The sequence below is a fragment of the Mesoplodon densirostris genome, chromosome 5, assembly GCF_025265405.1.
Source record: "Mesoplodon densirostris isolate mMesDen1 chromosome 5, mMesDen1 primary haplotype, whole genome shotgun sequence".
Classification (NCBI taxonomy): Eukaryota; Metazoa; Chordata; class Mammalia; order Artiodactyla; family Ziphiidae; genus Mesoplodon; species Mesoplodon densirostris.
In genome coordinates this window covers 95,832,383-95,858,603 of record NC_082665.1, presented here as the reverse complement: position 1 = coordinate 95,858,603, position 26,221 = coordinate 95,832,383, and the positions used below count along the sequence as shown (strand labels likewise).

Genomic DNA, 26,221 nt, shown 5'->3' with positions numbered 1-26,221 from the left:
AAGAGATAACAGAATAGTCCAATTATGAAATTCCAAGGACTAGCCAAACAGGTGGAAGAGTGATTGACATTCGTCTATACCTGTCTGCATCTTGTAGACAACCACCAGTTTCACCTCACCCTACACTAGTGTTCTGATGCCCACATTCATAGGAGCATTTAGCCCGCAGCTTCCCGCTTTGCCCTTATTGCAGTTATCTATTGCTGTGTTAAAAATCATCCCAGATATAGTGGTTTAGAATGACAACGTTATTTCTCACAGTTCTATGTGTTGACTAGACTTAGCCAGGTGGTTCTTGCTTCAGTGTCTCTCATGCAGTTCAATCTCGTGGCTTCTGTGCCTGGGACTGGAGGAGTCACCTGAAGGCTAAAATGGACTGGACTCCAAGATGGCTCACACATGTGGTGACAGCAGATACTAGTCAGCTGAGACACTGACTGGAGTGCCTAAATGTGGCCTCTCCATGTGAATTAGGCTTTACACAGCACAACAGCTGGGTTCCAAGAGGAAGCATCTCGAGAGAAAGGGAAGTATTGAAAAACCACCAGTCCTCTAAAAGGCTAGGCCCAGAATTGGCATGGCAACTGCCACCATATTCTATCGGTCAAAGCAGTCACAGGCCAGCCCAGAAGCAGGGGATTGGAGAAACAGATTCCAATTCTGCAAGGAGGAGTGATATGTGCATTTGTGGAAAGAATGAAATGATAGCATCCATCTTGGAGATGAGCTTTAGCAGTAGAGCCATGGATCAGGGCCCCGGGCTGGAAAACATACTGCAAGCAAGCAGGAGTCAGGAGAATAGTCAAGTCAAGGCCTCTGAGACTGGAACACGTCACAGCCACTCAACCCAACCACTGCGTATCTAGAAAGACTTACTGGTGAGCAGCCAATCTTTCCAAATTAAAAGCCCTGGTAATGATCTTAGCTTTCTAAATGGAAGCTCCTGAGAGGTCTTTAGGAAGATGTGAATGGGAAGGAACGCGGTGCCAAATTTTTCCCAAGGGCTTTTAATTTGGTCAGTGTGACTCTACAAAGCATGATCGTATCACTTTCAGATGGTTCCGGTAGCAAGTAAGTAATTTCCTTTTACTGCTACAGAGTTAATTTGCATGTGCAGGAAAAAAAAAATAATTTTTATAAAAAGCTAATTGTACAAGCTACACCGTGTTCTGAGCCCACTAGAAGTTGATATCAGCATCACCACCTCTGAGATCTGTTATCTGTAATAGAAACAGCTGTTGTACCTAATGAAAACACTTGAAATTTTCATCTGAAGCAGAATTATAGCAGCACCTCCTAGTTCCACGGAGTTAAAGGGTTTGTCACAATCCCTATTACCTAACACAATTTTCAGGGCTCCACTTTGTTACAGGTCTATAAAAAGACTGTCAAGATGAAGCCTGATTCATGAGTGCTGACCTCCTGTCTATATTTTGTTATCTTTGAGATTTCTCTAAGAACCCAGAAAGAGAAAGAATGAGAAAATTCTGGGCTTTTTTCCTGATTCACCAGAACTAAAATACTGTGTATTCTTTATAGAGTTTTAGGAAAGTGGCTCTTGTTTTTGTTTGGCTTTACAGAGTATTGGCTTTCCAGTAATTAATTCCAGAAAGATATATGTATGTTGGTTTAGCTGTGCAAATACAAAAATAAGCAGATTGTGTCAAAAAAAGGATAAATTTTCTTGTGTTGGAAAGTCCCATGCCATGACAGGACTCTTTAAATAAGAGTATCACACTTTGCTTAGTTTTAGCCTGTAACAAAAATACCTGAGAAAACACACCCTTCTGAATATCCCACAGGTCCTGTTATCACACTGCTCATTCCTGCATTCAGTGATTGGGGCAGACACTGTCCTAGATGCTGGACATACAGCAGTGAAAAAGCAGTGCCCTCATGATGTTTGCATTCTGCTAGAGAAAAGTAGGCAATAAACTACCTAAAGAAATATGGAATATAAGTAATAAATGCCATGGCTGGAGAAAGCAGGAAAGGAAAATGGAAAGTACAAGATGACTGCAACTGCAATAGAATAATCAGGGCAGGATTCACCAAGCTGATAACTGAACAAATATCTGAAAGAAATGCAAACCATGCAAATATCTGGTGAGAAGCATTCCAAGTAAAGGAAACAGCAAACTCAAAACCCTGAGACTGGAGGGTGCCTGGCACGTACAAGGATCTGCAAGGAGGGCAAGGTGACTGGAGTAGAATGACACGAGTAATACGAGATGAAGTGAGAGAGCAGAGGAGGTAATGTTTTGTCAAACAGAAAACACTCTAAGCTGCTCAGGTGAGAAGACATGGAAGGGGGCATGGGTGGAATCAGGAAGACCAGTTAGGAGGTTACTGCAATGATAGCAGAGAGTGATAACGATGGCTGGAACCCAAGGTTGCGTGGCTTGAACCTTGAACCTAGATAGTGGCAGTGGACATGAGAAGTGGTCTGATTCTGTCTTCTATCCATAAGAAGAACAAAGACTTATTTACAGGGAGGCTAGTACAGTAAAAAGCACCCTGAACTAGCGATTCAGAGACCTGGGTCTGTCACAGATTAGCTCAGAAGCCACATCCTTTCTCTAGGCCTCAGTTTTTTCATCTGTAAAATAAAGATATTGAGCCAGAAGATTCAAAATCCCCTCCCAGCTCTGAATAAATGGGTCTTTTGAAAGCCAGATCATCAAAAGGAGAGTTAATGTTTACTGAGCTCTTAATATGGGTCAACACTCTCCTATTCACTTTAAATACACCAACGCACTAACCCTCACATAAGATAAAAGGTATAATTTATTAAACAGAGAAGTTTACCAGTTTTCCTAAAGTCACACAGCCAGTAAGTGGTAGAACCAGGACTTGATCTGGCCTTAGAGACTAATCTCTTTCTTGATAGAAGCCCAAGCTTTGTGCAACCTGAAAAAGCCCAACTGACCACCATTGTTTTATATATGGCTGAGCATTCAGGTGTGAAGCCAAATGGGGAATTATGATGGCCTCCAAGCAAAGTGGAATCTGGCCATAAACTAGCCCAGTGTGTCTGTCTTCAATTCTCAAAATAAAGTTCTTTCTATCTGAGCCAAAGAAGTCACTAAAGAATTTTCGGTTTAGTCTACCTTTGTGATCCACCCATATAGGATCCTCCTCCTCTGTACCTTAGTTTTCCATCTCTAACCAGAAAGAATACAGAGTCTCAATCTACAAAATCTTGACCATGAATTCAGCTCCCACTTGTGGGACCCTGGGCAAGTCACAGCCTACTGAGAAATACAGTGTGTTCATACCCTTACCACCTATAGAGCCTATGATTTTGGGTTACTTAGCACTGAATCCTAAGGCCCATTATGAACTAAGCCTGAAGAGAAACAGAAAAAGGAATCTTTAGAAAAAGGAGTCTTTTAAAAAAAACGTGCCAACTGTTAAGTTGGAACATTCTTATTTTTCTCACCAGAGACTCAGTTTAGAGAAACATTTAAGCAACACTGTCTACAACTCAGAAGACAAAGCTGCTGGCTCTTAATTTACAAAGTCTAAATTTCACACTGCAAAGATCAGAATTTAATCTGGTATGACATAAAATACTGTCTTATTCTGATCCGCCTCTAGATCTCTGATTTGAGACTAAAGAGAAATAAAACTTTGTTACTTCACAAGTAGTGAGAGAAATACTTCAGCATCTAATCATTATCCTATGAATTTTCATGAGAAGAAATGCTACCTTACAATTTCTTCAAATATTAAAATATAACACAGTACATCATAATCTTTAATAAGTCCAATGAATGGAGTTAAGGTAGATATCTTTAAACCATCCATATGAACTTATTCAAAATGATTTAGCTTTTGGGGTTCCTTTATCTCTTGAAATCTTCACTTATAAATCATACTCATCCTCACTGTCATACAGGAATGACATTCACTGATATAGTAATTTGGTCTTTTAAGATAAAAATGGGATAGAACTGTATGTCACTTAACTCTGTTCTGTGCAAGGCTGCTGCCATAGGCAGAGCAAGAAGTGGAGAGTACAAATTCAGATATGGGCTGGGGCAGTTGGTTGAAGACGAAAGAACAAATTGGAACATTTTATTTACTTTCCACATCAGCATTCAAACCTGAGTCCTTCCAGGAGCTCCGCTGAGAGAGATTGCCCATGTGGCACTATCATTCATCAGCCAGTCATCTGGGCTGACTAATACGCGGTTGGGGGCTGCAGTTGTGTCTCTGACAGTGCTGCTGTCTTTTCAAAGATTCAGCAACCGCACCACTCATTTGCAAAGCAGGTTGTCCAGCAACCAGGCTTTTCCTGTGTGTCTTGTTCTTTAAGGAGTCTCCACAGATTTACTGCAATTTGATTGTGAATCTTCCCAGCTTCTGGTTATGGGTTTCCTCGTTAGCATATCTCCAAATTCCTTTAGAGTATGTGCTCTGAGCACTGTTAAGCAGTTCCATCCGTGGCATGGTGCAGATCATCATGCACAGAAACCAAAGTGGTCTTGTTGCTGACCAGGCCGAGGGGAAGGGGCAAGGAAGCAAGGCCCAAGGGGCTAAGAGGCCAGGTGCCGGGATAAATGACTGAGGTTCCGGGGATGAATGAGTCTGTGCCAGTAGGCTTCTAAGCCGGCAATCGTAGTGGAGGAGCCACCGGCCAAAGCCCTGGCAGAACCTCCTGACTGCGGTCAGAGGCTGAGCCCTGGGGCTGTCAGACCTGGAGGGAGGACCTCATCCTCACATGGACAGCAAAGCCACGTCTAGCCTGGCGAGTGGAGAAAGCCAAGAGCCTTGGTTTTGGCCATGTCCCCTGGCCACTGTGCAACACTCCAAACCGATGCTGAATTTCAATCACCATCTAAACCAAACAATATCTTTCTCCTCTGACTTAAAGGAAAAAAATATGTAGTTCATTTGTTAAACATTTTCAACAGCTGCGTTTGCTAATTACTCCCTTTCCACCTGTACTTGGCCTCTCCTCCAAAACTGGGAGTACCTCTTTTATATACTTTGTTGGCTGAAATTATTCTAAAACTTTGATGATTTGGCAGGAAATTTCTGCAGCAGAAGCATTTCTGTGCAGGAGTCAGATCTAGCATGGCCCTCATCTAGGGAGCATGAATCCAGGAACTGTGTCTTTTTACCAGGAGCTATCAAGGGGCAGACAAAACTAATCAGCCATTTATTAGGTGCTCATATACTTAATAAAATACGGTGATATCCAACAAATTATCAAACTCTGTTAGTCTGAAGTTTGCTTTTGAATGACTATCACAATAGAAACATATTATAGAAAAATTTATTTCAGGTAAATAATTAACTTAATGTGATAAAAAATTAATAATGTGATGACAAATATCATCAGTGATGACTACTGATCTCTTAGTATATGCCAAGCACTTCAAGAAGTTATCACAAGGACTTCCCTGGTGACGCAGTGGCTGAGAGTCCGCCTGCCAATGCAGGGGACTCGGGTTCGAGCCCTGGTACGGGAGGATCCCACATGCCACGTAGCAACGGAGCCTGTGCGCCACAGCTGCTGAGCCTGTGCTCTAGAGCCCACGAGCCACAACTACTGAGCCCGTGTGCCACAACTACTGAAGCCCACGCACCTAGAGCCCCGTGCTCTGCAACAGGAGGGGCCCCCACAATGAGAAGCCCGCGCACCACACCGAATAACCCCCGCTTGCCACAACTAGAGGGAGCCTGTGCGCAGCAATGAGTACCCAATGCAGCCAAAAATTAATTAATTAAAAAAAATTTTTTTTTAATTATCACATTTAATGACTGCAACAATCCTATGAGAGATATGTCATTATCTCTCCTTTGAAAGACGAGGAAAAGAGCTTCATAGAATTAACAAGGAAACAAGCCTATGTTTGTTAGGGACAGTATTTGGTTTTGAATCAGGTTTGTCCGGGTCAAAGTCTCTGTTCCTAGTCATTAGCTAGCACACTTATAGTAAACCACAAATGCAGCTACTAAAAGTCAATGGCACAAAGAACACTGCCTGACCCAAGCTCAGTTTCCATAAGACAACCAAAGAGACGATCTTTGAGTCTGCTTCTCAGCAGTGAGTGGGATAGGAGCATTGCAGGCATCTGTCCTTCTCTAGATCACAGCTCACAGACCCATCTGGCGACTTACCCAGACCACTTTGCAGCAGCTGCCTGACCAAATCTGAACCCTGGCACCCACTATCCCCTGGATCATGCTACTCCTACTGTCCTCCTTCACCACCTCTCCCTTTATAGACATATCTGTTTAGGGTGCTTTGACAGGTCACCATTTTCCTTCTTCCTGCAACATCAGCACCCCAAGAAAACAGCTTGGAAGTCTCGTTATTCCTGTAATATATTTACTGTTGCTCCAAGGGTCACTTTCTGGTGAGATATCTGAATAAGTATTTTGAAATGCACCAGGATCTCAATGAAAACATAATTTCAGAAGCACATATCACTGTAATCCCTCCACAGCTTACCTCACAGCACAGAGGCCTTGTGGCCAGGACTGGACAGCACACTGTTTACTCCTCCATTTCCAGGACCCCCTCCCTGCCTGTCCTACTAGGGAGCTAATAATATAGGGAGGTGACTAAAACAGAAATTGGAAATGCTCAGATGACTCCAAACCTATCAGCGTTTTTCTCTCTGTAAAGGCTTTTCAAAATGAATCTTTCACAAGTTCAGTGAAATATTCTGGGGCAAGGGAGGGGAGCATATATTTCAATTTCATTTTGAACTAAAGAGTGAGTTTGCTGTTCATTCTAAAAGTTACTTTCTCTAAATTACCTAGTATCTCTTTTACTTGGCAGCCCAGAATTTACTGCATGTGTTTTATACATTAAGTTTTGCAATCCTTTGTAATTCTAAAGAAAAACAAAATATCAGCTTATACCACTTGGTAGCTAAATGAACAATAGGACATCTTCTCATTCTATATTGAAAGTGAGATTAATACAGAGTTCAGAGCAATTGACTTGTCACTCATTCAGTCATTTATAGTGTACTCATTATATCTTTCATCTTTTGGAGAAAGGTAAAAATAAAAGTACCTTTACATGCAGCCCTAAAGGAAGGTATGGGGTCATTTATCATTTCGATTATGACTTTCTTAAAATGGTGCATGTGGAGGAGGGAACAAGACTGTAATCAAAAACACATACAAATGCCATAAGCACCAACACGCCCATATCTCTTAGCATCATTAAAACTGGATGTGTAACACATATGTGTACTCTGCTAATATAGCTTTCTGCTGGAGAAGAGATTCTGGAGAAGAATATGAGGTGGCTGGTGAAAAGATGCATATGGACCAATGTTAGAGATCCTAACCCAGAGATAGGATAAAGTTAGGCTTCTTTCTTACTGAATTGAAAGGAATTCGAGAAGCTTTTAACTTCCCAATACCTCTTATGGAGAGGAGATCCCCTTCAGCTTCATTGATTCACTTCATCATACTGATGATGATTTTTAGAAGCAACTGGGAAAATAGATACAAGAAATAAAAGTACATCTCCCTGAGGAACAGAGGTCAGAAATCATTTTTTAAAGCCGTGATAGAGGGCTTCCACTTTCAGGAATATGGAGGAGACATGCTTTTCCCTATTCCTCACATTAAGTGAAACCTTGGACATTATGTACAAATATAAGACTCTGAAAGGTGGAATGAAAAGGGAAATGACCTAGACACATGGGGACCTGAGCAATAACATGGTGATGAGTTCACTGGATTTTTTTTAACTTATTTTTTTTGCCTCGTACATTCCACACTTCTTGATGACGAAACCCGGTAACCCAGAAACACTGACATGTGCAGACAAAAAAAAAAAAAACCAACAAAATCCAGCTCCCTCCAGCCAAAGGACAAGGAAAAAGGCAGCCTAGCAAGACAGAAAGCTCTTAGGCAATAATCATCCTACTCCAGCCAAACACCACAGAAAAAAGATGGTGATCCAACCCCAGCCATGTCAGCAAAGCCCAAGTGAGGAGTTAGACTTCTTCCCTCACTGGGCTATAGTAAGGTGTCTCAACCTTCCCACCTGAAAAGGGTGGTGTCAAAGAAACTAACTGGGAGCCTAGATATTCGTCCCCACTGGGTGTGGTGTCAGAGGAGGCCTAGTAGACAGTCAGGATTTTCACCACCCACCAACAATCATGAGCCTGCCTCCTCGTTGTGATGTCAGTGGAGGTCACATGGGGAGCAGTGATGAGGTACTGCTGGAGAGGTATCAGTGGAAACCAAGTGAGGAGTTTGAATGCTCATGCCAAGCCAGAAGTAATGAGGAACCCCTCCCTCAAGTGTCAATGGAGCCTGAGTGTGGAACCTGAACTTCTATCCCCACCTGGCAGTAATGAGGCAATGTCCCTCCCACCTATTGCCATAGCAGTGTCAGAAAATCCAGCTAAAGCAGAAAGCTTAAATAAGATCCAGACTCTCATAACATTTATACCCCACGTGTCCAGATTTCAATCAAAGGTCATGCATCATACCAAGAAACAGGAAGATCTCAAACTGAATAATAAAAGACAACCAACACGGGCTTCCCTGGTGGCGCAGTGGTTGAGAGTCCGCCTGCCGATGCAGGGGACACGGGTTCGTGCCCCGATCCCGGAAGATCCCACATGCCACGGAGCGGCTGGGCCCGCGAGCCATGGCCGCGGAGCCTGTGTGTCCGGAGCCTGTGCTCCGCAACGGGAGAGGCCACAGCAGTGAGAGGCCTGCGTACAGCAAAAAAAAAAAAAAAAAAAAAAAAAAAAAGACAACCAACTGATGCTAACACAAAGATGTTAGAGCTATTATAATTATCTGACAAAGATTTTAAAGCAGCCACCATAAAAATGTTCTAATGAGCAATTAGAGACATCTTAAAACAAATTTTAAAATATGACATCAGACTATACTACAAAGCTATAGTAATCAAAACGGTATGGTACTGGAACAAAAACAGACACATAGATCAATGGAACAGAAAAGAGAGCCCAGAAATAAACCCACACACTTATGATCAATTAATCTATGACAAAGGAGGCAAGAATATACAATGGGGAACAGAAAGTCTCTTCAGTAAGTGGTGCTGGGGGTCCCTGTGGCAGAGAGCAGGGTGAGAGGCCAACCATGGCCTTCTCCCCAGGCCCTCCAGGCCCCCTGGCCTTGGAGCCACAAGGTGAGCTGGGTGTCTGGGGACAGGCTGAGGGCTGTGTCCCATGGAGCCCCAGAGCCCTCACCATGGCCACCCACCAGCTGTGCTCAGGCCTTGAGGCAGCGGTGAACCCCTCCCCACATCTCCGCCTCTGCGACCTCATGGCAGCAACGTCTCCATGGGTCACAGTCCGTGGAGGCTTCAGCAAGTGAAGGATATGCACACTGCCATTCAGGCTTGTCAGCTCCCCCATCTCAGCTGTCCTCTGCTTCCTGCATCTCTCCAGTCTCCTAAATAACCACCACCACTTGCCCTAGAAATGGGATCTGGGCTTGGACCCAGCTGACTTGATTTGAGCTTTAAGCTCCCAAGTCCTCCAGCCCATCAGCCACCTCTGAGAGACTGAGGTTGACACCCAAGGAGACACCCACTCCACATCCCTGGTACGATGTCTAAGGAGCTAGTATCCGGATTTGGAGTCAAGACGACCCTCACCCTTGACTCACATGTTCCTCGATGTGTCTGGCACAGAGAGCCAGCCACTGTTCTAAAGATGACTTCCTTTTATTAATCTTCTTTTGAGAGAAAGAGGCTAATAAGGGGAGGAACTTGCAGAGAACTCTTCTAAAGAGTCAGAAAGAAACAAGAACACAGCCAGAAAAAATCGGGACTTAATAAATAACAAGCAAAGGAAATCATCAACAAATGAAAAGAGAACCTACAGAATGGGAGAAAATATTTGCAAACAATGGAACCAACAAGGGGTTAATTTCCAAAATATACAGACAGCTCATACAGCTCAATATCAAAAAAACAAACAACCCAATCCAAAATTGGGCAGAAAATCTAAATAGACATTTCTCCAAAGAAGACACGCAGATGGCCAATAGGCACATGAAAGAATGATCAACATCACTAATTATTAGAAAATGCAAATGAAAACTGCAATGATGTACCATGTCACACCAGTCAGAATGGCCATCATCAAACAGTCTAGAAATAATAAATGCTGGAGAGGGTGTCGAGAAATGGGAACCCTCCTACACTGCTGGTGGGAACGTAAATTGGTGCAGCCACTATGGAGAACAGTATGGAGGTTCCTTAAGAAACTAAAAACAGAATTAACATATGATCCAGCAATCCTACTCCTGAGCATATATCGAAAAAACCATACTTTGAAAAGACACATGCAGCCCAAAGTTCACTGCAGCACTATTTACAATAGCCAAGACATGGTAGTGACCTAAGTGTCCACCAACAGATGAATGGATAAAGATGTGGGGGATATATATATATATATATATATATATATATATACATATATATATATATATATATATCCACAATGCAATATTACTCAGCCATAAAAAATAATGCCACTTTCAGCAGCATAGATGGACCTCGCGATTATCATAATAAGTGAAGTAAGTCAGATGGAGAAAGTCAAATATCATTTGATATCACTTATATATGGACACTAAAACAATGATACCAATGAACTTATTTACAAGACAAATAGACTCACAGACATAGAAAACAAATGTATCGTCACTAAATAGAAAGGAGAGGGGAGGGATAAATTAGGAGTTTGGGATTAAAATATGCACACTACTGGGCTTCCCTGGTGGCGCAGTGGTTGACAGTCCACCTGCCAATGCAGGGGACACAGGTTCGTGCCCTGGTCCAGGAAGATCCCACATACTGCAGAGCGGCTAGGCCCGTGAGCCACGGCCACTGAGCCTGCGCGTCCAGAGCCTGTGCTCCGCAACAAGAGAGGCCACAACAGTGAGAGGCCCACGTACCGCAAAAAAAAAAGAATAAAATAAAATATACACACTACTATATATAAAATAGATAACCAACAAGAACCTACTATATAGCACAAGGAACTATACTCAGTATCTTGTAATAAGCTATAATGGAAAAGAATCTGAAAGTTATACATATATATGTACGACTGAATCACTTTGCTTTACATCTGAAACTAACACAACATTGTAAATCAACTATATTTCAATAAAGATTTTTAAAATAATTTTTTTAAAGTGGTGCTGGGAAAACTGGAACAGCTACATGTGAAACAATGTAATTAGAACATTTTCTCACACAATATACAAAAATAAACTCAAAATAGATTAAAGACCTAAATATAAGACTGGAAAGCACAAATCTTCTAGAAGAAAACATAAGCAGAACATTTTTTGACATAAATTGTAGCAATATTTTTTTGGATCTGTCTCCTAAGCCAAAGGAAGCAAAAGCAAAACTAAACAAATGGGACCTAATTAAACTTAAAAGCTTTTGCACAGCAAAGGAAACCATCAACAAAACAAAGTCAACCTACTGAATAAGTGAAACATATTTGCAAATAATATAACTGATAACAGGTTAATATCCAAAAATATATAAACAGCTCATACAACTTAATATAAAAAAAAATACCTGATTAAGAAATGGGCAGAAGACATGAATAGACATTTTCCAAAGAAGACATACAGATGGCCAACAAGCACATGGAAAGATGCTCAACATCACTAATCATCAGGGAAATGCAAATCAAAACCACAATGAGATATCACTTCACACCTGTCAGAATGTTATTTGTGTTCTTTTTGAACACAAATATGTGTTCAGTGTTGGTGAGGTGTGGAGAAAAGGGGACCCTTGTACACTGCTGGTGGGAATGTAAACTGGTGCAACCACTATGGAAAACAGTATGGAAGTTCCTCAAAAACCTAAGAGTAGAACTGCTATATGATCCAGCAATTCCATACTTCTGGGTATAGATCCCAAAAAACGAAAACACTCATTTGAAAAGATACGTGCATCCCAATGTTCATAGCAGCAATATTTACAATAGCCAAGATATGGAAGCAACCTAAGTGCCCATCAACAGATGAATGGATAAGAAAGATATGGGGGGTGTGTGTGAGTGTGTGTGTGTGTGTATATATATACACAAACAATGGAATACCACTCAGCCATTAAAAAGAATGAAATTTTGCCATTTACAATAACGTGGATGGACCTAGAGAGTATTATTCTTAGTGAAATGTCAGAGAAAGACAAATAGTCTGATATCATTTATATGTGGAATCTAAAACACAAAACAAATGAATATAACAAAAAAGAAACACACTCATAGAAAACATACTAGAGGGAAGTGGGGAGGGTCAGATAGAGGTAGGGGATTAAGAGGTACAAACTACTACATATAAAATAAGCTACAATGATATATTGTACAGCACAGGGAATATAGCTAATAGTTTACACTATAAATGAAGTAAAATCCATAAAAATTTCAAATCACTATATTGTATACCTGAGACTAATATAATATTGTAAATCAACTATACCTTAATTAAAAAAATAGAGAATCTCAGCAAAGAAATAGAAGACTTAAGAAAAACCAAATAGAAATTTTAGAACTACAAAATACAACAACCAAAATAAGAAACTCAATGGAGGGGCTCAACATCGGAATGAAGGGGAAAGAGGAAAGAATCAATGAATTGACGATAAGACAGTATAAATTATCCAATTGGAACAACAGAGAAAATAGACTGAAAAAAAAATGAAAAGATCCTCAAGGAGCTGTGAGTCTAAAACAAAAAATCTAATATTCATGTTAACAGAATCCCAGAAGGACAGGAGAAAATGGACAGGAATGAAAAAGTACCCAAAGAAATAATAGCTGAAAACTTCCATAATTTGGCAAAAGACAGAAAACTATAGATTCAAGAATTTGAGGAGCTAACCTGGTGGCGCCGTGGTTAAGAATCCGCCTGCCAATGCAGGGGACACGGGTTCAAACCCTGGTCCGGGAAGATCCCACATGCCACAGAGCAACTAAGCCCATGCACCACAACTACTGAGCCTGCACTCTAGAGCCCGCGAGCCACAACTACTGAAGCCCGCGTGCCTAGAGCCCACGCTCTGCAACAAGAGAAGCCACCACAATGAGAAGCCCACGCACTGCAACAAAGAGAAGCCCCTGCTCACCACAACTAGAGAAAGCCCGTGAGCAGCAAGGAAGACTCAACACAGCCAAAAATTAATTAATTAATTATTTTTTTTTAAAAAAAGAATTTGAGTGAATCCCAAACAGGATAAACTCAAATTCACACCAGGATGCAGCATAGTCTAACTTCTAAACCTTAAAGACAAAGAAAGATCTTGAAAGCAGCAAAAAAAAGAAATGATTCACTAACTATAGGGGAAAAACAATTTGAATGACAGTGGATTTTTCAGTAAAATATATGGGGGCCAAAAATAAGTGGCACATTTTTCAAATACTGAAAGAAAAGCAATTCAATAAAGCAAAGATAGGCTTTTCAATAAATGGTGCAAGAGTATTTGTACATCCATAGGTGAAAACAAACCAAAATACAAACAAAAAACTTGACTTAAGTCTGACACTTGATACAAAAATTGACTCAAAATGTAAAACTTTTAGGAAAAAACATAAGAGAAAATCTTTGGAATCTTAGTCTATGCAAAGCATTCTTAGACTTGACACCAAAAGTATGATCCATAAAAATCTAATTGATAAATTAGACTTCATCAAAATTGAGAACTTTTGCTCTGTGAAAGATTCTGTTTAAAAGGATGAAAAGACAAGTTACAGAATGACAGAAAATATTTGCAAACCACATGCCCAAAAAAAGACAAGTATTTCAATTTACAAAGAACTCTCAAAATTCAACAGTAAAAAATTAAAAAGTTAATTCAATTTGAAAGTGGGGAAAAGACATGAACAGACATTTCACCAAAGAGAATGTCAAATAAGCACATTAAAACATATTCAATATCATTAGCTATTAGGGAAATGCAAATTAAAACCTCAATGCGATAAATCACTCCACACCTATCAAAATGGCTAAAATAAAAATTAGTAGCAGCACTAAATGCTGGTGTGAATGCAGAGAAATTGGGTCACTCATACATTGCTGGTGGGAATGTAAAACAATACAGCCACTGAGGGAAACATTATGACAGTTTCTTCAAAAAACTAATTATGCAACTAACAAATGACTTAGCAATTATACTCCCGGGCATTTATTTATCCCAGGGAAATGAAGTCTAATGTTCACACAAAAACCTGTATACAAATGTTCATAGCAACTTAATTTATAATAGCCAAAAATTGGAAGTAATCTAGATATCCTTTAAAGAGTGAATCATTAAACTGTGGTGCATCCATACCATGGAATACTACTCAGCAATAAAAAGGAACAAACTGTTGATACACACAACAAACTGAATAAATCCCCAGAGAATCATGGAGTTATATACTATATGATTCCATTTATATAACCTTCTTAAAATGAAAAAATTACAGAAATGGACAACAGATTAGTGGTTGCCAGGGGTTAAGGAGGTGGAGCCAGGAGGAAAGTGGGTGTGGCTATGAAAGGGCAACACAAGAGATCTTGTGGTGATGGAACTGTTCTATATCTTGACTGTATCAGTGTCAATATCCTGGCTGTAATATTCTATCAAAGTTTTGCAAGATGTTACCATTGGGGCAAACTGATAAAGAATACACAGATTCTTCCTGTATTACTTCTTACTGATGTATGTGAATCTGAAATTATCTCAAAATAAAAAGTTTAAAAAATATATACTCGGGCTTCCCTGGTGGCGCAGTGGTTGAGAGTCCGCCTGCCGATGCAGGGGACACGAGTTCGTGCCCCGGTCTGGGAAGATCCCACATGCCGCGGAGCAGCTGGGCCCATGCGCCATGGCGCCTGAGCCTGCACGTCCGGAGCCTGTGCTCCGCAACGGGAGAGGCCACAACAGTGAGAGGCCCGCATACCGTAAAAAAAATAAAAAATAAAAATAAATATATATATATATACTCAAACCTTCAAATAAATTATGCCATTAAATGTGGAAAAACAAAATTTTATTTTATTTTTTAAAATATTTATTTATTTGGCTGTGTTGGTTCTTCATTGCGGCACACAAGATCTTCGTTGCAGGACATGGGATCTTTCGTTGCGGCGCTCATTGGGGAACACAGGCTCTTCACTGCAGCGTGCGGGCTTCTCTCTAGTTGTGGCGTGTGGGTTTTCTCTTCTCTAGTTGTGGCGCGGGCTCCAGGGCACGTGGTCTCTGTACTTTGCGGCACACGGGCTCTCTAGTTGAGGCTCAAGAGCTCAGTAGTTGTGGCGCGCAGGCTTAGTTGCCCCGCGGCATGTGGGATCTTAGTTCCCCCACCAGGGATCGAACCTGCATGCCCTGCGTTGGAAGGCGGATTCTTTACCACTAGAACAACAGGGAAGTCCCAAAAACTAAAATTTTAAAAAGCCATGATACACTGTTTCATGAATGAAGTGATAGCAAGGTTTCATAATTGCACTTTAACTGTATACTAAACATAATTTCTTTAAAGTGCTATCATTATGGGAATTTTCAATTAGGACTTGGTAATACAGTTTAGCAGGAACTTTTTCGCACATTTTGTAGCATATCACAGGTAGATGACTTAGATTTCCACGTTGTACTTTTTTATGACTAAAATACCAACTAACATACAAAATTCACTAAATTTAAATGGAGAAATATGAGGCTTGTTTGTCTGTTTGAATGCTAGCCAAAAGCTAAAGGAAACTGCTATATTATGAATAGCAGAAACAACTCCGTTTCAGAAACTAAGTTTATTTTAGAAATTAATTTCAAGCCTGTTTGAAAACAATTGTCATTCTAATAAGAATTAAAATTCAAACCATTTTGGATGATAAATATTTAAAAGCATTTGGTCTGGAAACTAAACTGGAACAGAGCAAGGAAACTAATGTTATCAAATCCACTGTGGTCCACACTGCTAACCGCTGGAAAAACATCCTCGTTCTGTAACCACCACTACAGTCATAGAAACATGATATTTATTCCTGAGGATCCAATTCTTATTTCATCTATCTTTTGTCTTCTTAAAAGACATCTTTAAAAGCTTTGTTTAAAAAAAAAAATCCTTTGTGCACCCAATTCCTGATGCATGAACATGTACAAACATACCTAATCTTCTCTCCTAAATCCAGACTACATGAAATCCAATAGGAAGTCCCATTTCAAGCCCAGTGTCTTCCTTCTCTGTGTAATTTACCCATGCATTTATGTTTGAGATCAACCTCCTCTAATTGCCATTATTGGAAAGAAACTACACTGTTTCCCAAGGTATATACTAAGCCTGTGCAGGGGGCACCAACAAAGTAGGGAACATCAACCGACAGAAGTGAAAGGTAGAAATGATCAAAGTTATGTATGAGGGGAAAATTAGAACTTAAGTGAGCTATATGGCTTAGTACAGATCTCCTCAACTTACATTGGGGTTACATTTCAATAAACCCATCATAAATTAAAAATACTGTAAGTTGGAAATTATTTAATACACCTAAACTTCTGAACATAATAGCTTAGCCTAGCCTACCTTAAATGTGCTCAGAACACTTAAATTAGCCTAGAGTTGGGCAAGATCATCTAACACAAAGCCTATTTTACAATAAGTATTGAGTAGCTCATGTAATTTACGGTACTGAATACTGTACTGAAAGTGAATACTAGGATGGTTGTATGGGGACAGGATGGTAATAAGTGTATGGGTTGTTTACCCTCGGGTCACTTGGCTGACGGGGAGCTGCAGCTCACTGCGGCTGCCCAGCATCACAGGAGTATCAGACCCCATATTGCTAGCCCAGAAAAAGACCAAAATTCAAAACCCGGTCTCTACTGAATGCATATCGTTTTTGCATCATCATGAAGTCAAAAAATTATGAGTCGAACCATCATAAGTCAGGGACTGTCTATAGCTGTATTAATTTGCTAAGACTGCTGTAACAAAGTACCACAAACTGAGTGACTTGAACAATAGAAGTTTATCAACACAGTTCTGGACGTTGATAGTCCAAATTCAAAGTGTCAGCAGGGTTGGTACCTTCTGAGGGCTGTGAGGAAGAATCAGTTCCATGCCTCTCCCCTCGTTTCTGGTGGTTTGCTGGCAATCTTTATCATACCTTGGCTGTAGGAGCATCACCTCAACCACTGCCTTCATCTTCATAAGTTAGTCTCCCTGTGTGAGTGACTGTATCCAAATATCCCATTATCCAGTCATTTTGGGTTAAGGCCCACCCTAAAGACCTCATTTTAACTTAATGGTCTCTATAAAAATCCTATCTCCAAATAAGAATACATCCTGAAATACTGGGGGTTAAGACCTCAATACAGAAATTGTGAGCACACGAAATTCAACTCATCCCAGTAGTGTTTCATTTTAAATGACTCTGGGAGGGAAAGGGCCACCCAGATCTTCACAGTGACTCTCCTTCCCCTCACCACATCTGAATGACTCCCCTTCCAAAGCTCTATTAGGCCATGGCTGTGTGTCCCTTTCTGTTATCATCTCTCATCAGCTTTGCTTGTGTGGAGCTTCTTGTCATTTTTTTCCTTAGTTTGTCCCCATTTCTAACTCTCTATGTTCTAAAACTCAGTTTCTCCCCCAGCAATGCCCTTGGTCTCATGGCCAGCCTTTGCATGAGAAATGGAAACTGGTACTATTGCTTTCACCTCTGGCTCACATGCCTTCAATTACCAAATGAAAATAAGTTGGATAAATGTGCAAATGAAGCCTCAGTCAGCCCCACAAAATGAGAGTGAGTCAGTAGCAATCCTCCTTCACAAGAAAGCTCTCAAGTGAACAGAGGGTCTCCTGACCTCAGGGCATCCCCATACTTCCCACCTACACATAAGATACAAACCAATTTTATAGTAAAAGATTATTGGAGAAAATATTCAAGTACTTTTTATCACGCCTATACTGAAAGTGACTACGAAGCGGTTTTATGTGGGAAAACATTTTAATCTGTAAAAACGTTGTGTTTTATCCTGGAATCTAGTAGAAAAATCTTAAGTTTCGATATGGTAAAAAATCATTAACTGAGAAAACGAATAATCTGATGATTGAAGAATCTGAAGAAGTTAATAGGGTAAGAAAGAAAGTGTGCTATAAACTACCTTCTAGTGTTAAGCTAATCCGTAATAGGGGTTCTTTAGATGCAAGATAAAATATTGATACATCTGGAGAAAAAGATATAGGTCCTATAGATATGATCATTTTATAAGTAAAATATAACGAAGTACTGAGAACCCTAGTATCCATGGGTGTTTATATCAACCAATTCGATACCTTTCATTATATACAAAACTACAAAAGAAGTGGTTGGATCCCTCTCATTTCCATAGTGCTTCTCCAATGTGGTACAAGGCAAATTGCAATGTGTCCTTCTTCCACTGAGCACATTTCTGTAGAGTGAATCCAGGCCAAACTAAACATCATTAAAGTAGTACCTTAAAGTTGGAATGGATATTAAAAGCTTCTTTAATCCAACCCCTGGCTCACACATGACCCAAATAATTCATACCTGCCAAAAAAGTCATCTAATGTTTGATTTCCAATCTCTGGTGATGAGGGTCACTATATCTTACCCTAAAACCCCTTCCATTTTTTATACAGTTGTGAAAATATTAATATAATATCTACTTTTTTACTCATTTAACTACTCATTCAGCTGTTTATCACTTCAACAAATACTTATTGAGAACCTATTATGAAATCACCAGGCACTACACAATCTTTGTGGAGGACAGACATTTATGAAGAGCTTTCCACAAACATCAAGCTATTTAATCCTCACAAAAACCCTGTAAATATACTCTGATTATTAATTTGTTATTTACACTAGAGATGAGAAAATTAAAGTTCAGAATTTAAGTCACATCACCAGTGAAAGAACTGGGAATCAAACTCGCAATTCTAGATAGTACTCTTTCAAATGTATAAACTAACACAAAACAAATGCATCACCCCTTCACATAACAATGCTGATATACCTAAAGATATCACAGATTCCTGTTATGTTTTCTCTTCTCCCCAGTAAACAACTCCAGATTCTCCAACGTTTCATCATACAATTTGGAGTTAACACCCTGGACATACCCAGAACTGAGCATGATAGCCAGATGAGACAGGACCTGACCAGAAAAGGGAAAAAACTATTGCCCCCTTTGAGACACATTTTAAATATTGTAGTCTATAATGAGATCAGTTTTGGGTAACCAGGGAATACTGTTGATTTACATTGAATTTGCAGCTAATATGTACTGTCAGAAACTCATATCTTCCCACTCCTTTCTCTGCCCCCTCTTAATTTTGTCTGTTATATAGTAGAATTTTGAGACCTAATCACAAGACTTTAAAGTATGTCAAACACCTACACTTAGCACAGTTACTAAGGCAGCAATCTCCACAGAGTGGAGGTCAAAAACACAAGGACTATTAGATAAAGTTGTTTAGCTTTTAATTTTATTTTACTTTTATAGGTATGTTTTATTTATTTGTGTTTTTTTTCTATTTACTGGGCATACACTTCCCAAGTATTAATACTACCACTAAATAATAGCAATTCAAACCTATGCAAATACTTCATATAAATTGTTTAATTTAATCTCATTAGGACCCTGTGAAGCAACTGACGATGAAGAAACTTGGGTTCCAAGAAATTAAATAAGTTTGCCCCAAAGTCACCAAGAATATGCTGGAGCTGGGATTCCAACCCAGATATATCTGACTTCGACCCAGCAGGCTGTCTCTCTGCCATGACCACCTTTTTGTTCTGAATAACTGAAAGCGTCATTTTTTGTTTGTCTTTCTTAGGACTGTTTAACTGCCAAAATGCTTTTCACATGGTAAACTACAAAATAGTAGGTTGTTTTTTTCTTTTCTATTAGGAGTTTTCATCATTCTGACTTTTAGCCTAGTACTAGGCTATTATTATAGGTCCATTTTTTTTAACACATTACTGATTATGGGACCTTTTTCTACCTCTTACATTTGTCTCTAATCAAACTCATCCTTTTTCCCTAAAACTGTCCATTGAATTTTATTCCTTACCTCATTAAGATACCATCAATGTCTCAAAGGAGAAACTTCATAGTCATTACTAATTCTGCTCACCTTCTAACCCCAACACAGAATTTTTCATCAAGACTATAGCTCTTACTTCCCAAATAGCTCTTAAATCCTTGATGCAGGCCCCAATATATTTTTCATATCATATTGCACTGGGCCCTAATTGATCCACCTGCTTCTAGTCTCCCTGGCTGCATTCCACCCCACACAATGCACCAGATTCATCTTCCTAACCACATAGCTAAGTATTTTTCAACTTTTTATAAGCTGACCCCAATCTATATTTCCTGCTGTGTATATCTCTACTCTTTGTTCCCCCATGCCCACATCTATGTTATGTGACCCACCCCATCAAATAGCCCATGTTCTTTCACAACCTTGCTTTTATGGATGCTGTTTCCTCTGTCTGGAATGAGTTTCTTGTCCTGGCAAAGACCCAGCTCCTATCACCTCCAATACACCTCCACATTCCTTCAGATAGAACTCACTGTTCTGACATTTTTGCTAACAGAACTTTTTGTACGTAATTCTTATATAACCATTCATGCTTTGTTACAATCATGTTTTCATTAACTGCCTCTCCTACATGAATATGAGTTCCTCATAAACAACCATCTCGATATTTTTGCTTATCACCTTAGTACAGTGCCAAATATTGTACACAGTAGATGTTTAATAAATATTTTCATGAAAGAATGAAAGTACTTCCTTTGAGATCTGAGCTGACTAGAAATTTTCCTGTAATACGTATTGGTCTGTTTAGTTACCTCCACATTTCTTCCTAATTGGTATTATTTTTTTTTTTTGTACTGTTAGAATTTCAACTTTGAAATCTCCTGTACTTCTCAGGCTGCCTTCTCTTTTATGGTTTCAAAGTCATCTTTGTTCTGAACTTTTGACTCCACAGTAAGTCATGACTGACAGACTTTTGTGCATAAGAATTTAAAAATCCTCAGAAATTTGTCGATAACAATTTCCTAACTCTTTGATGAGGATTACGATTGACAACCATATGATAGGTGAGAATCTGCCCTTTTACTGAAAACTTCAGTTCCCCTCAATCATCTGGACTCCCCAAATTCTCTACAAACTCATTTGGTCTGATATCCACATCTCAGTAATGCCAAGTCAGCACTGGCGCATAGACAGACAAGAAAATGTTATCTGCCCATCTTGCAAATGGGAAAATTAGACCCAGAAGGACCAAGGAGAATATCTGATATAGTTAAGCAAGTAGACCCTATACTAAAAAGAAGGTCTAATAAGGTCTCTGCTCCAAAAACTGGCTCATTTCCTTCCTTACATGCTTACATATTTCTTTGTGTTTTATTTCCCTAAGGGCTTTATAGAAATTTCTATCATTTGCAATCTGTTCTTCTTAGTTATATGAATCTATTTTCTCTTCAACCATCATTTTTCTTTCCTTGACTTAAAAAAAGAAAATAAAGAACCAGCTTTACTAAAAACATGTTGCAGCTCTCCTACACTTCAGTAAGTACAGAAGCTAAAATTGACTTACTTTACTGCATGTTCTGTCATTATAATGGTATAATCTAAGAGAATAACCTCTGGTTTGAAAATTGTAAGGGCACATCTTAAGACTGGACAAACTTAAATCTGATGTGAGTACAAGTCATGGAATTTTTTGGCTTGGTGTGTCCTTGGAAATTATCCGGGCTAACCCTTTCTTCACTAAAGGGTGGTGAAAACTGAAGCTCAGAAAGGCCAAGTGACTTTTCTGGTGTCACAGATCAAGATTATAAGCCAGGCCAAGAGCAGAACTCAACACTCCTGACTCTTTTCCCAGTGCCCTTTCTACTTTTGGCTGTTTCAAGTATGGAGACCACACCTTGTTATTACCTTGCCTAGACTCAAAGCTAAACAATGGTAATAGAATGATGGGATATGAAAGTGATTGATCTTTAAGAGAAAAGAAAGCTTTCTGATATGCTTCATACCAGTCATCACTTTGAGTATGGAAAAACACATTGGTTTCTGAACACACTGATGTCTTCAGCTCTATTATCAGAGAGTAGGATTGGTGAGGGTCTACCATATCCTAGTTATTGGGAATAGTGAACACCATGGACCTAGCTGCCTGCCTTATGGAGCAAACCCAGATGGGAAGATAGATATTATATAAATCATTATAAACAATTAAGTAAAAACTTACAATATGCAAAGAGATGAATCGGCTGCTGTGGGAATATGTTACTGAGAGCCCCAACCTGGTCTGGGTTAAGAAGTATGTCCCTGAGGCACTGATGTTGAACCTGAAATCCAGAGGATATGTAAGGGTTCCAATGGGAGTATTCCATCAGAGGGCATAGAATTAGGAAGATCAAGGGTGCAGAGAATGCTGCACGGTTGTGTTTAGAAAACTGAGAGATGTACCACAGGGCTAAGGCAAATGTAGTGACAGGAGACAGAATTAGAGACAGAAGTGTAACCAGATCACCCAGAGCTGTGTAGATCATGTTAAGGGCTTGGGAATCCATTTAGGCATTTTAAGCAGGGGAAAATGTGACCATATATACATTTTAAAAAGATCATTCCAGTATTATTAGGAGAATGGGTTAAAAGGATAGCATGTAGACAGACCAGGCAGGAGGTGAACACCTAGGCCAGGTGAGACATGTACATAGTCTGTACTCTAGACCTCCCAGTTTAATTCAGCAGTACTCTCTATTCCAACGACATAGCTTGTGTTTCTTCTTTGTCTTTTTTTAATGAAAGGCAAACCAGTTAGTCAACACTGCTCTTAATAAACCCAATCTTTAAAAAAGATAGCAGCCTTCTTTCATGTGTTTGTTGGCAATCTGTATATATTCTTTGGCGAAATGTCTATTTAGGTCTTCTGCCCATTTTTGGGTTGGGTTGTTTGTTTGTTTGATATTGAGCTGCATGAGCTGCTATTGTCTGTTGCTTCATTTCCAAATATTTTCTCCCATTCTGAGGGTTGTCTTTTGGTCTTGTTTATGGTTTCCTTTGCTGTGCAAAAGCTTTGAAGTTTTTCATTAGGTCCCATTTGTTTATTTTTGTTTTTATTTCCATTTCTCTAGGAGGTGGGTCAAAAAGGATCTTGCTGTGATTTATGTCATAGAGTGTTCTGCCTATGTTTTCCCCTAAGAGTTTGATAGTTTCTGGCCTTACATTTAGGTCTTTAATCCATTTTGAGCTTATTTTTGTGTATGGTGTTAGGGAGGTGGATAGACCTAGAGTCTGTCATACAGAATGAAGTAAGTCAGAAAGAGAAAGACAAATACTGTATGCTAACACATATATATGGAAGTTAAGAAAAAAAAATGTCATGAAGAACCTAGGGGTAAGACAGGAATAAAGACACAGACCTACTAGAGAACGGACTTGAGGATATGGGGAGGGGGAAGGGTAAGCTGTGACAAAGCGAGAGAGAGGCATGGACATATATACACTACCAAACGTAAAATAGATAGCTAGTGGGAAGCAGCCGCATAGCACAGGGAGATCAGCTCGGTGCTTTGTGAGGGGTGGGATAGGGAGGGTAGGAGGGAGGGAGACGCAAGAGGGAAGAGATATGGGAACATATGTATATGTATAACTGATTCACTTTGTTATAAGGCAGAAACTAATACACCATTGTAAAGCAATTATACTCCAATAAAGATGTAGAAAAAAAAAAAGATAGCAGCCACCTAATGGATATTTTAAAACAAGTATTTTTCTGTATCATTGAAGGAAGCTTCTTTTGTTGCATTAGGGGTGTAATTGTAACTGTGTTTGGACTAACTGCAAACATTATCACTGTAAAGAGCTTTGATTTAAACCATACATTTTCAGCACAAATAACATGAGTGAGTAATCAACTCTATCGAAGTAACAGTAAAGTGCCATCCATCGTGTTTATTTTGATTGTGCTCTGTGTTAATTTTTTACTTATGGTTTTGGTGTAAGTTGGATAGTATAAATGGATGGAATACATAGAATAATGCATTGACTTCATGACAGGATCCAAAAATATTCTGTCAAATCACTTCGATGATTGCTGCAATAATCAGATATCATAAACAATATGTACTTTTGGAAAAATTTACCTGAAGTAATTTTAGGTTTTCAAAAAGAATTGTTTTCACATAAATTATCTTATTTTCTTAAGGAAACCAATGGACAGTTTTCATCACCTTGTGTGATGTAAGACCTAAATATAACATATAAATGAGTGCTACCATTTATTACTCTCTTTTTGACAACCTGAATTATCTTTTGGATATTACTCTGAATGATAAATCAAGTGACTTAAAAGTAGAGCTCAAAATTGGAAAATTGAACTTGTAAGTGCTTTTATCTTAAGTAGACGATATGTTAATATACCTTGAAGAGTAAGTGCTCTAGCTTTGAGCTAACTTTAAGACAACAGGTTCTTCAGTGAGTGATTTTAGACTAATACAATATGCAGGTCTCGGGAATCAAGGTTAAGTATGAATTGTTTTTCATCATGAAAGCCCAACTCAGCATATATGTAAACTGTTTTGCTCTGACAAATAGTATAATACATTCAACCAACTGTCACTGAATAATGATAAGTTTTCTTTGGAGAAAGACAAATAATTTATTTCTAAGAACTACTGTTTTGTATATCGTTATTTAATTTTATTTCAACTTTTGATTTAAAAGAGAAATGGCTCTTGCTAAGACAATGTGGAATATTCATTTTTCTTCCAAGTTGGCCAGGGGTATACCAGTGCTAGAAACTCTGGTTTTGAGGGGAGTAGATTTTGTTTCATTATTCTTTTAGAAAATTGAATAATTTTTCACCATTTATTCCTTTTCGAAATCCCTGGTTTTACGGACCAGTAAAGACAGCAGGTCATGATAATCCCCAGTCCCATCCCCAATACATAGGACTGAGTGGTAAAGCAAATTCCTGCATGTCTGCTTCACGTTCCTAAAACAAAGGACCCTGAAATTAAAACAAAAAGGGGGCTTTTATATTTATATTTTAACTGTCTCCGCCAGTTCTGTTCCAACATGGACCTGTATGTGCCATTTACTTTTAACTTCCTCACCATTTTCCTAAGCACACAAAACCTGGGGAAACAACAACGAATCTTGTTGTATCTGTTTATTTCTTCTAGGTTGGACGAATTGAAGACTTTCTATACAAATTAGAGGATCGTTTCTTAAAAACTAAACAACAGAGAACTGCTCGAAGGCAAAAAAGAAACATGAAGCAGCTTCAAACTGCAGCCAAGCGAGTCCCTGGGGAGCAGGCGACACCACCGAGACGTTCCAGAAAAAAGGGCCAATGGCACCCCGCCAGCCTGACTGTGACAGCCCAGCCACAAAGGCCTGCGCCCAAAGAATGAGGTGGTGCTCCTCTTGGCGAAGACGGTCTACGCTTCGTTAATCTCCGCTGGAAGCAATAAATGTTCTCAGCAAGTCTGACCTGACTCTTGCTCAAATTCGTCTTACTTAAATAGCTTATAAAACAACCATTGCTGACTCTTTCACCTGTCTTGCTCTTTCAACGCTGACTAAAGTATACCAGGTCTATCCAAGTCCACTTACAGTATATGTGCATATTCATGTGTATTCACTAAGGATTAGTCACATACCATATACAGATATGGATAATATAAATGTAGATTTTTAAAATTATAAAATGGATAATATACTTTCTCAATCCTTATAGAGACAGTCCTATGTGGTATGGCTGATATCGTCAGTTATTTCACTAACATCTGTATTCTTTCCTCTGGATCCTTCATATCCCCTCCCCTTAAATGACTCAACACAAAGGCATGTATTTGACAAGATAATGAGTCAAGAGCCATTACTCAAGACCTCAGTGAACAACAACAAGGAGGGCTGAAGATAGAGTAAGAAGAGGGGACCCATATACAGAGTAAAACAAACAAGAAAATGTAAATTTTAAAAATAATGGAAAAATAAGATCTCAGAGTACATTAATAACATGAAAAGGAAAAAAGGGAATAAAATATTCAGTGCTGAATTTTTCATTATACAGTGAGATTGTAAAGGAATCAATAATTTAGCCTTACATATATGTTAGATTTGTGTAGTCGTAATTATGCAAGATATAAATATTTTGAAACTTTGAAATAAATTACGACCTTGATTTCCCTGTG

General features: G+C 39.2%; 1 protein-coding gene across 1 annotated transcript in view; it reads left to right on the top strand.

The window, feature by feature from the left end:
- Window positions 1-25,438, top strand: part of SPATA16 (spermatogenesis associated 16) — a 224,316-nt gene extending 198,878 nt beyond the window's left edge. Inside the window, exon 10 of the mRNA XM_060098837.1 lies at window positions 25,208-25,438. Within this exon, the coding sequence (XP_059954820.1) occupies window positions 25,208-25,438 (231 nt within the window). The remainder of the gene's footprint in view (window positions 1-25,207) is intronic.
- Window positions 25,439-26,221: the final 783 nt, after the last annotated feature.